This window comes from Dysidea avara, chromosome 1 (genome assembly GCF_963678975.1).
Source record: "Dysidea avara chromosome 1, odDysAvar1.4, whole genome shotgun sequence".
NCBI lineage: Eukaryota > Metazoa > Porifera > Demospongiae > Dictyoceratida > Dysideidae > Dysidea > Dysidea avara.
Window position 1 is genome coordinate 20,832,375 of NC_089272.1, and position 14,205 is coordinate 20,846,579.

Sequence of the window (14,205 nt, forward strand, 5' to 3'; positions counted from 1 at the left end):
CATGTAACAGCTTCAAGTAATAATACAGCTGTTCTTAACTATGCCCTAATAATATTGCGGTGACAAGTTGACAACATAATCCTTAGTTTTACAGCTGAATAGGCTTGGAGCAATAAGAGTAGCATTTCTTACCCAAAGAAATAATTCACAGCAGTAGCAGTTATGTAAATTTGGAATATGTGATTGCATACCTACAAAGTGAGCTGTTCAATATTGATCTCTTACTAATTGTGCATGTGTGCCCGACACATCAGACATTTCTGTAGGAACCTCTAGATTTATTTTCCTCTTTTAGAGGAAAAAAATTTATGGGCCACTTGGGACAAAATTATTTCTCCTTATAATGTCTTAAACTCTGATAGTTGTTAAAAGAGTTTTCACTGTGCATACAAGGAGGTATAGTACATCTTCACTTACCACCATGGTCTACTGTATAAATAGATTTATGTTAAAATTGATGTTCAGTTGCAGTTGGCATACATTGTGGAATAGCGAAATAATACTGTTGGGAGTAACAGATTCATAGTAAATGTAAATTGGAATTAAATTGACAACTTATGGCTTAGATCACTACGGATTCAAATTTGGCATCGTGTGACTTCCAGTTGAATTATGCGATATCCTGTACCTAAACTATTATAGCTACTCTAAAATAGTTCTGCAAGTATTCATGACCTCAAGGAAATTGGCATTTACTTTAGTGATAGATATAAATGCATAGCTACTTTTTTTGTGAATTTCAAACCCCAGCTAACTTGTTCCACTTTATTATGCTTTCAGGTCAAAGGTGGTACTGCTAACTTCTCCAAGTTCTGTGTGCATAGGCGATTCTAAGGGGGGGCCAAGGCCCCCCTGTTAAAAAATAACTTTTAAAAAATCTTGGGGAAAAGTTGCTGTATAGATTGGCATTGTTATTTTTAGCATTTTTCATGTTTTTAGAACAAATTTTAGGCTGTTTTCAAGCCTTTAAATTGCAAAAATCCTGCAGCTTCTGGGGGTTGCACCCCCAGACCCCCCTGAAAATTCTACTTTATACTATAGCCAAACAACAATAGTTATGCTGTTCCCTACTGGGCCCCCCCTGTAGGTCAGGTCTAGAATTGCCACTGTCTGTGTGCATACCTCCAGATATTGAGCTCCATTATTTATACAGCTCAGGATAGCAACAATACCTCAATATGTTGCATGGATCTGCAGCACTGAAGTTGCATTTATCCACCAAATAAGAATAATTCAGTTTTGGAAGAGATGATAGACATAGTAATTACGTTTTCTATTAGAGTGGCTATAGTGAATAATGAGTTACAAGGAAGGTAGCTATATCTAAAACTTTTATGTGTTCTATTATTGCATTGAAATAAAAGTGTGACAATCTAAGAACAAAAGTCTACATGCAATGTATTATAACATGGCCACTTATCACAAAGTATAAAATATGCATTCAGTTAATTGGCCTAATCTCTTAAATTAGTGCTCTAAGGAGAAGAGCTTTTGGAGCATACCACACTTCAAGGATATGGAGCCAAAACCTGACTAAAGAGTCACAGTTAGGAAATTAAGTATGTATACAAGAAAATTAGGGAGACCCATAAACCACAGTACACAATATGTGTTGACTGCTCTATTAGAATGTTTTGCTGAAACTATAACATCTTAAAGTAGTGTATGTTTACTGTGTTATGTACGTATATAGGTAGTTGCAGGTGTAGATGATCTTCCTTGTCTCATTTCATTTTACTTCAATGATTCCTACTCAAAAGAAATCCAATTTTTCTTACAATTGTTTGTTTACTGTTTCTGTAATATATCCACACAAAACCAGTCAAGCTGTGAAAAAGAGTGTGGCCTTCAATAGCTTTGGCTGCCATCTTTGATTTCACAACTTTTTTATCCAAGCTATTGAAGGTCACACCCTTTTCACAGCTTGCCTGTTTTCTTGTGAGTTTTGGCATTTCTTTCTATGCTCTATATCCACAGTTATATTTGCATTGTTTTAGTTAGCTTTTTGGTAATATTAGTGTAATAGTCTACTAGAGTACACCTTTTCAAGGAATTCTTATAAAACACACGTACGTAGAATGTTCTGGAACAATCTAAAATTTCCATTGGTAGATCTATGAAATCATAAAACTTTTGCTATTATTGTATGTAGAATTTTCATTTATGAAAGTAAGGTGAACAGCTGTGATAGCAGTGGCTCAGTAGTTAAGGATTGGGTGTTCAGTATGGAGGTCTCTTGTTCAATGCTGGTAAGTTCTTTGACATTTTAATTTTACCCCACAGTGACTGTTCTATTAGAGTATCTCATCCCACAATTTACAATTGTTTGCTTTTTGCCTTATAGCTGTTGCTTCTTTGCTTTTCAAAAACTATCAAAAAGCACTGCTATGGTGGCTAACCTATGTACACATCAAACTTCAAGATATTCCCAACAGCAGTTTACCCTGTAGCTGTGACAAAAGTTTTATTATTTTAATGCCAATAAATGTTCATAGCACTGTGGACACTTATCAGATTTCTTACAAACTTACTATAGTACGTGAACTCACCTTTACACTCTTTATCTGTGCAAAATGGCAAGGTAATTGAATTGTGTGTTTGCATTTTATAACAAATTTTGAAAACGAATAATCTAGGTCCATGAAAGAATAAAAAACGAATTGAAAATTTTGACTGGTCTTATTTCAAGAATGGCTTGCTGTCTGGTCTATCCTATACCTAATGGACAGCTATAATGCAAAAATGGTGTGCTTTGAAGAAGAGACCGTGGAACATGAAACTAGGGATGTGGCGATTGTGCCGGCATAATTTCGGGCATAATAGGTATGCAGGGGCAGATCTAGGATTTCAGAAGGGGGGGGTGCTAACATGGACATTTATATATGTGGCAAGAAAGTTGATACCAGCATGTGGAGCATGCTCTATCTAGGGGGGTCTGGGGGCATGCCCCCACAGGAAAATTTAGCAAATTTGGCCTACTGAGATTAAATTTGGAGTGATTTTGAGTGAAAATGATGTCACTTTGTTTATGTGATACCATTATTCCCCTACAGTTTGTCAATATACATAACTAAAGGGCACAGCCAGTAACTAAAATTCAATCTTAGACTAACATCTTAAAGAACTAATTGTGAGTATCAGCTGCACATGATCAAATTTAGTGTTTTGAAGTATTGCATAATTTAGTCTCATGGCTCAAACTACACTAGCTGCAGCTGTCCAAACAGTAGAGAGGGTAAATGTGAGTGGAGAGGGCAAGTAGACTCACCAGTGTGTGGAGTGCACATGCACTGCTTAGCATGTATAGAATTCTCCAGCTAGAGGGCTCTGGTGGCATACTTGCCTGGGAAGTTTTGGAAAATGGCTATCACAAGATTGAATCTAGAAGCTATTTTTAACCAAATGTGGGTACAAGATGAATGAGTTCAGTTGGAAGTAATTTTAATTAAAAACAGAACTATACACTGTTTCTTGTTATTGGATTTTAAGAAAATGTATAATAGTGGCTTGTCAAAGAGAATAAAGAGTGTACAGTTAATTGAATGTGAGAATATTTAAAACACAGGATTGGATCTACTTCATATTTAGCCACTGTTCTGTGGTGCAGGTTACTATTTCAATCTAACTTTTAAAATGATGGATCCATTCATCACCATAATTGTTTTACAACTAATCTACAAATACAACTAATTTTTGACCACAACAAACCCCTCACAATGATCATGGCAACATAAATGCTGCAGTATCATTTAAGCTTAAAGTTGAGCTTCAAGAGATTTGATAGTGCAAACTCCAGAAGCTGCTAGATTTAGGTAAATGTAACATGGGATTTGATCAAGTATGGAAAACAAAAACAAACAGCTCTCAGATGTTGCAACCTTGTGAACTTTATAAATGTTATAAAATTCACTGTTATATATAAGACTATTGTTTTACTTGTAAGAAAAACATTTCAACCCAAGTATTAGGTTTGTAGCAGAGCCTAGAAAAACTTTAACTATTTGACAGAAAAAGTTGTTTTCAGAATAGATTTTCAATAATATTAATGATGATTAGTACATTAAAGGTATAAATCTTTTACCTAAAGTGATTGGTATATGGCAGGATGTTTGGTACAATGGTGAGGGTAGCAGTGCACAGGCCTAGAAGAATAGGTTTAATTTCAGCTTACACTCTGGTAACTTCTTGAAAATTATAGTTTTAATAATGGATGTTCTATTAGAGTAGTTGACTGTTCTATTAGAGTATTTTGATTCTAACAGCTTCTAAGGTAAGACTTACTCCAAAAGTATAATTTAGAACCCTTCTTAGCAATTCTTGGATAAGATTAGCTATTCCCCTTCTTCTTTTCATCTTTTTATTGCCCATATATGTGCTTAAAATGCAACTGCACCTGTACTACAGCTTCTAGAAGCTTCCTAGCTTGCTCATTGTAAAATTTTGGAGGGGGGTGCTTCAGCCCCCCAAGCACCCCCCCCCCCCCCCCCTAAATCCGCCCTTGATATGTCTGTTTATCATAACCGAACATAACCAGAACGTATTAGCTGCTGACCCATAATTGAAAATTTTAGATATGCATATATAATACATTCAGTGGCTACACTTGTATTGGCTTGAGTGATTGATCTCCCTGTACAGGCTATCACACCTATCAGCCTGATAAGTGCTACAACTATTACATAACTTGCATATCCTTGTATCTACTGCAATAAACAGTTTTGAGCTCGGAGAATAAGATGACATCCAGGTTTTTATTGCTAGGTGATTTCTTCACTGATTAGAACAAGGTGTTTAAAAATTTATGACTTTAAAAATAATATGCAAGGTATTTCACCCATTGTATTCGCTTTATATTGTAAATTTAGGTTTGCAATATTGTGTCAGGTTGTCACAGATCTGGTCCCATATCTTCCCATATGTATGTACATATGTAGTTGTATGCTATTGAATAATGAATATTTTTACTACTGTAGGTATTTCTACCAGAAATGTGCTCATTGAGGTTTTCAGTAACAGATGACAAGGGTGATCTTATTGGCCAGAGAGTACTACCATTATCAATGATAAGATCTGGATATCGTTTTGTTACCTTAAGAGACAAGCATAGTCAACCACTACTGTTGACTTCTTTGTTTGTCTTTGTAAGGATTGAGAATTACATCCCTGATCATTTAAAAGGTTGTGTGTTTGGTACATAATGCTCTGTGCGTATGTATGTTCAAGTGTTAATGTACAACTGTACATGTACCATGTAGCCAATTATAACTTCAAAGGGAAAATTCAGGGTCTGTATTTTATAAATACTGACTGGCACATTACATTCAAAGTAAACCATGGATGACAATGGTACATACCATGGCCTTGATGCAGGTAGTATCTTTAAAGTTCAAATCAAAGTCAATGAAGTGCTCTACAACAATGCTTATCCTCTAGCATATATGCGTTGAGCTAAATATTTAACAACTCATGGATGCAACTGCAGACTATCCTGAAATTTGGCTCATTTTGTAGCACTGTTTGACCCACTACAAATATATCAAAAAATTTTCATTCAAATGCCTGATGCAATATTCACAGTCAATTTAGATTTTCACCATACATTTCTTTGGGAAGCCATAAAAGTAGAGTGTCTATTGTGGCTGTCTCCTGTACTTGTAACAGAGCCAAACCATACCGGTCTGTTATCAACACCTTTACTGTCGCCTTTAATCATCTGATTGGCTGAAATGTTAACTAATTGTCATGCCACTTTTCAATTTTAACTGTTTGTCAGGATCCAGCTCAACTTGTACATACTGTAGTTAACTGCATAAAATAGTCCTTGAATGATGGAAGGAGATGTAGTATTTATATAATGTGCACATAAAATTGATGGGATAAGATTCGTCTTGTAATGATATGAATCTAAATGTTTTTGTATTTTCTGTAGATTATGTATGTGACTTACAACGTCCTCCAAAACGTATAGTTGATGATGATGGAAAAGTTAGTAAATAAATACATAGTACACAGTAACTAGAATTATTTAATAATCTATATCTCCAAACAATGTAAATCCCAGTATGGCTTCATTATCTGTTATCATCCTAGTTTGAGGTAAAACCAAGGCAGGGACAGTACCACTAGTATAGTTGATCGTGCTTCAACCTGTTGTTTGTAAAGATCAAGGTATCTAATGGGGTAGTCGAATTACTTACTTTATTGGATGCTGCTGCTTTTGTATTTATTGGTTTCCAGATTCATTCTTACTATTTGAAATTTTTTTCAGGAAGGATACCCCCAGGTGTAGTATGTATAGGCATAGTGTGTGTGTGCTTTGTACACTTTGTCCTACAGTCTACCCACTGTACAATAATTGTCAAATGTCAACCTGACTACTTTAAAATTTGTTGCTCCAGCCCTGAGTCAAGGACAAGGTTGATATTGTGTACAATACTGGCCTAGTATGATGTTAGTTTTATTTGCTAGTGTATGTATATGTGACCGGATCTGCAAGAACTCCACATGTTCATGCATTTTCAAATTCCATTTACAGAATGGTTAATTGAAGTTTCAACCCTAGAAGTCAAGAATTTTAGAAGCTACAACACTACACAGTAACAGAAAGATTGGTTTATGCAGTGATAATAATGAAAATTAACTACGGGCACTTAATTATCATAATTAGTATACATATATCCACCCTTGTATACTCTTCTTATTATCTTCTCCTCCTAGTCCATACACTATGTAATGTACAACACATAATACACCTATATACATTATTTGCAAAGTATGATACGATATCTTTTTCCTCAGAATCCTAATAGTTTAAGCAAAGTCCTGAAGTCACGGACAACTTTGAGTGAGTCACTGCACTACATAGTACAGTAAATATTACTTTTATGATCAAAGTCAGGCAATGGTTTAAACATTTAGATTATTTTGATGATATACGTGTTGTCATTTGTGGTTCCCTAAGTTTAGCATATTATGTATGCAAATTGTGTTCTGTTTAGCTACATTAATGATTGATGATGACTTACCCACACAAGTAAAGAAGCGCAACATTCCAGCTATTAAACCTGGTGAACTTGTAGTTACTAACAGCAAGGTAAGGTATAGCTAGTGATTTTGATTCTGCTTTTATCACAATAATTAGCGTATGTTGAAATTTAACAAACGAGCAGAGAAAGAGTGCGGAATTTTGGAGAGAAATTATAAGACGGTAAGTAGGTCTTACTTTGTATTTCATTACATCATCCCTTTATGCAGAGACTTTCCCAAGCAAAGAGTAAACCAGGTTTATTGTTGAGACGGTCAAGATCATTAGAACCAGTAGTAAGTATTGGTTATTTCTACATTAGTAATAGTAGATATGTACGTATGTAGGTGGATAGGATTGGTAGTTTGTGAATGGTCCAACATGTCATGAGTTAAAACTTACCACTACAAGTTTTTATCTAGTTTGTTAACTAAAAGATTGTAACCACCATAGGAATTTGTTGATGATATATTAATGGGACAGAAGATCTATGACGGTCGCAATAGTGAAATGTAATATTTTCCTTCATATTCTTCAGGCACCAAAGAAGGATTTTGATGCTGTCAAACTTGAGTTAGAAGCTAAATATCGGCAAGAAATGCGAGAACTTCAAATCAGGCTCACCGAAGAGGTAAGCATTACTTTCTGTGGAGTAGTGTTTGATCTGTCCACATTATGTGGTGCATAGAACAGGAATGTATGTATTATCACATAGCTATAAAGACAGTTGAAAATGATTCTGTCTACATTGGTTCTTTTCTTGTCTTAGAGATACAAAGAAACTGCTAGTGTGTTATATTTACTGCATGAAGAGCAAAAGAAAACAATGTCTAAGATACATGATAAGTGAGTTAACTTAAGTAGTTCCATCTGTATGAAGTATACTATATAAAATTTACATGCACCAAAAAAAGAATGCAGCCTTTGAGAATGGTTTGAGTTAGAAAAAGGTGTAATGTAACTTTAGCCAGTTTTGAAGATCAACACCTTTTTTCCTAGACTTTGAATATGGAGATCCCAAAAATTTCCATTAGCTAGCTAGCTTTGGGATCCCACAGAGTCTAATTCCTCACTGTATATTGTAGTACAAAGACCAAGAATGTTAATACAGTATTAGATGTAGTGGACATACGTACTGTAACAAGGCTGTGGAATGTATTATTTGAGTTGATACCTCAGAGTGGTTTCCCAATAAAGTACTGTGTGTTTACTACTTGTTCCAAACATGTCACAACAGTTTATTAAATCTGACTACACAGTTGAATATATATGTAACTAAACATAGTAAATATCTCACTATTGTATGACATGTGTTACGTACATACATACATTAAACCAAGCTTGTATCATCCACAGAGAATTAGCTACTTACCAGAAGACAGTAATCTCAGGTTACTATGATCAAATATCTGCTAAGAAAGGCAACCAAAAGAAGAAGTAAGGCATTTATAACACATAATTGTAGTCATAATTTGACTCGTCACAATAGAATGGGTGAAGCTTCTATGAAGCATATACGACTTGAAGTGGCCAAGAAATGCACCGAAAAAATTCAACAGGTCATTGTTACTTGATAAGCTGTGTTTTAATTGTGTTAACTTACAGTTAAAGGACTTACATGCTGAAGAGCTAAAGAGATTAGCTACCACTCAAAGTAAACTACAAGAACAGCTAAGGAGTGATAAAGAACAGGTAGGAATGTGTACATTGTATACTCTGTAGAGGTATTGGCTTAATTGTCTATCAACATTTTTCATCCTCTTGTGTACCTATTACTATTTATCCTTTCCATAGTTAAAAAGACATTCTGTGTGAATCACTGTAGTTGCCATTCTGTGTGGTAGATAAAGGCTACAAAGGACTGCTGGAATTTAGTGATTTACTACATAAAGAATACAGTATGATAATACTATATAGTAGGGACCACAGAGGCTTGGGCATGGCACATGAAAAACATCACCCAAAAACCAGCCTCACTTTCCCTGATGACGATGGGGCAGTATTGGCTAGGTAAATTTAAAACTAAGCTCAAATAAGCTTTTAGATCAACCCAAAATGCTTTCAATAAGTTACTGAGGAATTTAAAATTATTAAACAGAATTTTCAACTGACTGAGTAACTGATGCCTTCAGACAAGCATAACTCAATAACAGCTAAGGCTACGGGCTTGATTTTTTTGGTCTTCTACATCACTTCAGCCAGACACGTGTCTTTTGGCATACCACAGTATATGTACAATCCATTCTTCATGGACGTACCAGTGTCCTCCTTTGTCCCATTCATCTTTGCTGACAGTGAAAGATGTCAATTTGGCGGTAGTGCGAGATGGCTTCTCTTCATAATGGAAGTCATCCGTATTTTTCATAGTGGCTACTTCGATTACAGAGGTGCTTTTCGAACAGTACTTAATTCGTACTGCTGTGTAACAGGTTGAACATAGCTCACAACGAAGCATAATCAATACTTCACTTTTTAGAGAGAATTAGTAAAACGCGGAATACGGAATTGCGGAATAACGAAATATGCAAAACTTATCTTTTGCAGATTGTACAAATATTTATATGCTCTATAGTAATTACACTTTATTTACCTTGTAACAGCTCTACATGGCGCACCACGGCGATGGATAGAACAGCAGCTGGCGAGCATTAAATGGGACGAGCACACAACCAATCACCGTAGCACAATCTACCTTCGCTAACTTTACTTACCTAAACTCTTGATTTTGATTCAAACCTGAAGAGTTTTGAAATCCATTTGAAGACACACAACCACTGGACTTCCCTACTGAACTCTAGTGTGATTCTAATAAATTCGGTCGTATGCACATGAAGGGCAGCTAGTTTAACCTAAGAATAGAACTAGGTCTTGGCATTTTGTAGCTATATCAACTAAGGAGTATATATAAGTAAGTTTAGCGAAGGTATATCGTTCTAGGGTGATTGGTTGCGTGCTCGCTCGTCCCATTTAATGCTCGCTCGTCCAATTTAATGCTCGCCCAGCTGCTGTTTAGCTATCCATCGCCATGGCGTGCCATGCAGCGATGTTGCAAGTATGATTGCTATAGAGCATGTAACTATTTGTACAATCTGCAAAATATAAGTTTTACTTATTTTGTTATTCCGTTATTCCGTATTCCGCGTTTTACTGATTCCCCTTTTTAGATGATAATTGATAGCTGGGCACATGGTACTTTTTTTTTCTTTTTTTAAATGTAGTATGCGTGGGTTCACCAGTCATAATAATTTTATTTTGCAAAAAAGTTAACAAACAAGCAAGTACACAAAAATTTGAATTTTCAACTAGTCTAAGAGTTGTGCGAACAAGTTGGCTTTTTGCTGAGATGGTCACATTTGTAGAGTAACTTTCTACAAGTGACTGTGCCCTTCCCATAGCAAAATCCACTGGTGAAAACCTTTGCCCCTGTCTGTATGTACACAGTATGTGTATTGTTTTCACTAAAATGGTAATGAATGTTTTTGGACAGCCACAAGTCAACAAACTTTGTACACATTTGTAAGCATGCATGCACAGGCACACAATATTAACTGATAGTGTATCATTTGAAATAAACTGTAAAATGTATATACATGCAGTAGTTGGTTTTTAATAGCACTCCTCCCTTTTGCTACGCAAGGGGTGTTGGTGCTTAGCCTCTGCGTATATATACAGATGTACACCCCTATGCAGAACCATTCATCATTATGTAGTGATGTCAACTACCAATATTTTTGTTCCAGTTTTTTGATCGTAGTGTAATTTATATGTACAAGTATTTTTGTGTTTCATATGCAGTCATTAGCTATGACTCACATGTAATTCGTATTTTATAGGATTTGAAGCGATACCAGTCAGCACAGCACTAAGATCACTAGCAATATCTTGAGTTGCACAACTTTACACATTCAACTTTTATTAATTCATTCATTCATCATCATCATCATCATCATCATTGTAATTATGGACCTTTGTACATAACTAGAAGTGCTCAATTAGTAAGAGTGACACTGACATCATTCTTTGTATATATGTAACTAGCACTAAATAATTTCTATTGCTATAATGTGGCATTGGTTAATTTTTGTGAATGAACTATTGAACCTGTCTGATTTCTGACAATGTACTAACTGCCACACATGTACGTACTTGCTTTTGTAATGTTGATAGTATTTATTATTATTGTTATATAGTGTTAATGAGGTATATGATAGTATTGGTTTATTGCTAACTATACTTTGAAAAATTATTGGCATGATTGCTGGTACTTCATGCAATATATTCTATGAAAACAGAGTTCTAATGGCTGCTGTATGGAAGAGAATCCAAGGGTTGACAATATAGGTGATAGAAAAGGTGAAATTGAACTATATACAACCCGTCTGGGAGATCAAGATACTCTAATAGTGCGGTCACCCTAATAGAGCAGTCAGCTAAGAAATTGATAAACTCTGTTAGAGCATTCAGCAATGTTAAGTCACCTTGTAGAGAATTCCAACTCTGTACAAGTCATCCTGTGTACAGTTTACATTAGCTACAGCCAAAAGTCACCCTTTATAGAGTTCAACTAAATTAGAATCACCCTATAAAAAGGTTCAGCAAAGTTACAAGCAACCCTGTAAAATTAGCTATACATTGCAAATTGCTCTGTAGAGAGCTCAACTAAGTTACAAGTCACCCTGTAGAAAGCTCAGTTACATTACATGTAACAGCTTCAAGTAATAATACAGCTGTTCTTGACTATGCCCTAATAATATTGCGGTGACAAGTTGACAACATAATCCTTAGTTTTACAGCTGAATAGGCTTGGAGCAATAAGAGTAGCATTACTTACCCAAAGAAACAATTCACAGCAGTAGCAGTTATGTAAATTTGGAATATGTGATTGCATACCTACAAAGTGAGCTGTTCAATATTGATCTCTTACTAATTGTACATGTGTGCCCGACACATCAGACATTTCTGTAGGAACCTCTAGATTTATTTTCCTCTTTTAGAGGAAAAAAATTTATGGGCCACTTGGGACAAAATTATTTCTCCTATAATGTCTTAAACTCTGATAGTTGTTAAAAGAGTTTTCTCTGTGCATACAAGGAGGTATAGTACATCTTCACTTACCACCATGGTCTACTGTATAAATAGATTTATGTTAAAATTGATGTTCAGTTGCATTGGCTAACTTAAGTTGCAGTTGGCATACATTGTAGAATAGCAAAATAATACTGTTGGGAGTAACAGATTCAGAGTAAATGTAAATTAGAATTAAATTGACAATTTATGGCTTAGATCACTACGGATTCAAATTTGGCATCGTGTGACTTCCAGTTGAATTATGCGATATCCTGTACCTAAACTATTATAGCTACTCTAAAATAGTTCTGCAAGTATTCATGACCTCAAGGAAATTGGCATTTACTTTAGTGATAGATATAAATGCATAGCTACTTTTTTTGTGAATTTCAAACCCCAGCTAACTTGTTCCACTTTATTATGCTTTCAGGTCAAAGGTGGTACTGCTAACTTCTCCAAGTTCTGTGTGCATAGGCGATTCTAAGGGGGGGCCAAGGCCCCCCTGTTAAAAAATAACTTTTAAAAAATCTTGGGGAAAAGTTGCTGTATAGATTGGCATTGTTATTTTTAGCATTTTTCATGTTTTTAGAACAAATTTTAGGCTGTTTTCAAGCCTTTAAATTGCAAAAATCCTGCAGCTTCTGGGGGTTGCACCCCCAGACCCCCCTGAAAATTCTACTTTATACTATAGCCAAACAACAATAGTTATGCTGTTCCCTACTGGGCCCCCCCTGTAGGTCAGGTCTAGAATCGCCACTGTCTGTGTGCATACCTCCAGATATTGAGCTCCATTATTTATACAGCTCAGGATAGCAACAATACCTCAATATGTTGCATGGATCTGCAGCACTGAAGTTGCATTTATCCACCAAATAAGAATAATTCAGTTTTGGAAGAGATGATAGACATAGTAATTACGTTTTCCATTAGAGTGGCTATAGTGAATAATGAGTTACAAGGAAGGTAGCTATATCTAAAACTTTTATGTGTTCTATTATTGCATTGAAATAAAAGTGTGACAATCTAAGAACAAAAGTCTACATGCAATGTATTATAACATGGCCACTTATCACAAAGTATAAAATATGCATTCAGTTAATTGGCCTAATCTCTTAAATTAGTGCTCTAAGGAGAAGAGCTTTTGGAGCATACCACACTTCAAGGATATGGAGCCAAAACCTGACTAAAGAGTCACAGTTAGGAAATTAAGTATGTATACAAGAAAATTAGGGAGACCCATAAACCACAGTACACAATATGTGTTGACTGCTCTATTAGAATGTTTTGCTGAAACTATAACATCTTAAAGTAGTGTATGTTTACTGTGTTATGTACGTATATAGGTAGTTGCAGGTGTAGACGATCTTCCTTGTCTCATTTCATTTTACTTCAATGATTCCTACTCAAAAGAAATCCAATTTTTCTTACAATTGTTTGTTTACTGTTTCTGTAATATATCCACACAAAACCAGTCAAGCTGTGAAAAAGAGTGTGGCCTTCAATAGCTTTGGCTGCCATCTTTGATTTCACAACTTTTTTATCCAAGCTATTGAAGGTCACACCCTTTTCACAGCTTGCCTGTTTTCTTGTGAGTTTTGGCATTTCTTTCTATGCTCTATATCCACAGTTATATTTGCATTGTTTTAGTTTGCTTTTTGGTAATATTAGTGTAATAGTCTACTAGAGTACACCTTTTCAAGGAATTCTTATAAAACACACGTACGTAGAATGTTCTGGAACAATCTAAAATTTCCATTGGTAGATCTATGAAATCATAAAACTTTTGCTATTATTGTATGTAGAATTTTCATTTATGAAAGTAAGGTGAACAGCTGTGATAGCAGTGGCTCAGTAGTTAAGGATTGGGTGTTCAGTATGGAGGTCTCTTGTTCAATGCTGGTAAGTTCTTTGACATTTTAATTTTACCCCACAGTGACTGTTCTATTAGAGTATCTCAACCCACAATTTACAATTGTTTGCTTTTTGCCTTATAGCTGCTGCTTCTTTACTTTTCAAAAACTATCAAAAAGCACTGCTATGGTGGCTAACCTATGTACACATCAAACTTCAAGATATTCCCAACAGCAGTTTACCCTGTAGCTGTGACAAAAGTT

General features: G+C 35.4%; 1 protein-coding gene across 1 annotated transcript; it reads left to right on the forward strand.

Moving 5' to 3' along the window:
- Positions 1-4,977: 4,977 nt before the first annotated feature.
- LOC136248964 (1-phosphatidylinositol 4,5-bisphosphate phosphodiesterase beta-1-like) lies at positions 4,978-11,231 on the forward strand. Its single transcript, XM_066040842.1, has 12 exons — positions 4,978-5,178; positions 5,930-5,985; positions 6,799-6,844; positions 6,999-7,093; positions 7,142-7,207; positions 7,255-7,320; positions 7,563-7,655; positions 7,794-7,870; positions 8,381-8,461; positions 8,514-8,583; positions 8,630-8,716; positions 10,858-11,231. The coding sequence occupies exons 1-12, from the start codon at positions 4,989-4,991 to the stop codon at positions 10,888-10,890; spliced, it is 960 nt and encodes a 319-aa protein (XP_065896914.1). The 5' UTR covers positions 4,978-4,988; the 3' UTR covers positions 10,891-11,231.
- Positions 11,232-14,205: the final 2,974 nt, after the last annotated feature.

Coding starts and splice junctions, on each gene's coding strand:
- LOC136248964 (XM_066040842.1), top strand. CDS start 4,989: ATGTGCTCATTGAGGTTTTCAGTAACAGATGACAAGGGTGATCTTATT. Junction 7,656..7,793: donor AAATCAGGCTCACCGAAGAG/GTAAGCATTACT, acceptor TTCTTGTCTTAG/AGATACAAAGAAACTGCTAG. Junction 8,584..8,629: donor GCACCGAAAAAATTCAACAG/GTCATTGTTACT, acceptor GTTAACTTACAG/TTAAAGGACTTACATGCTGA.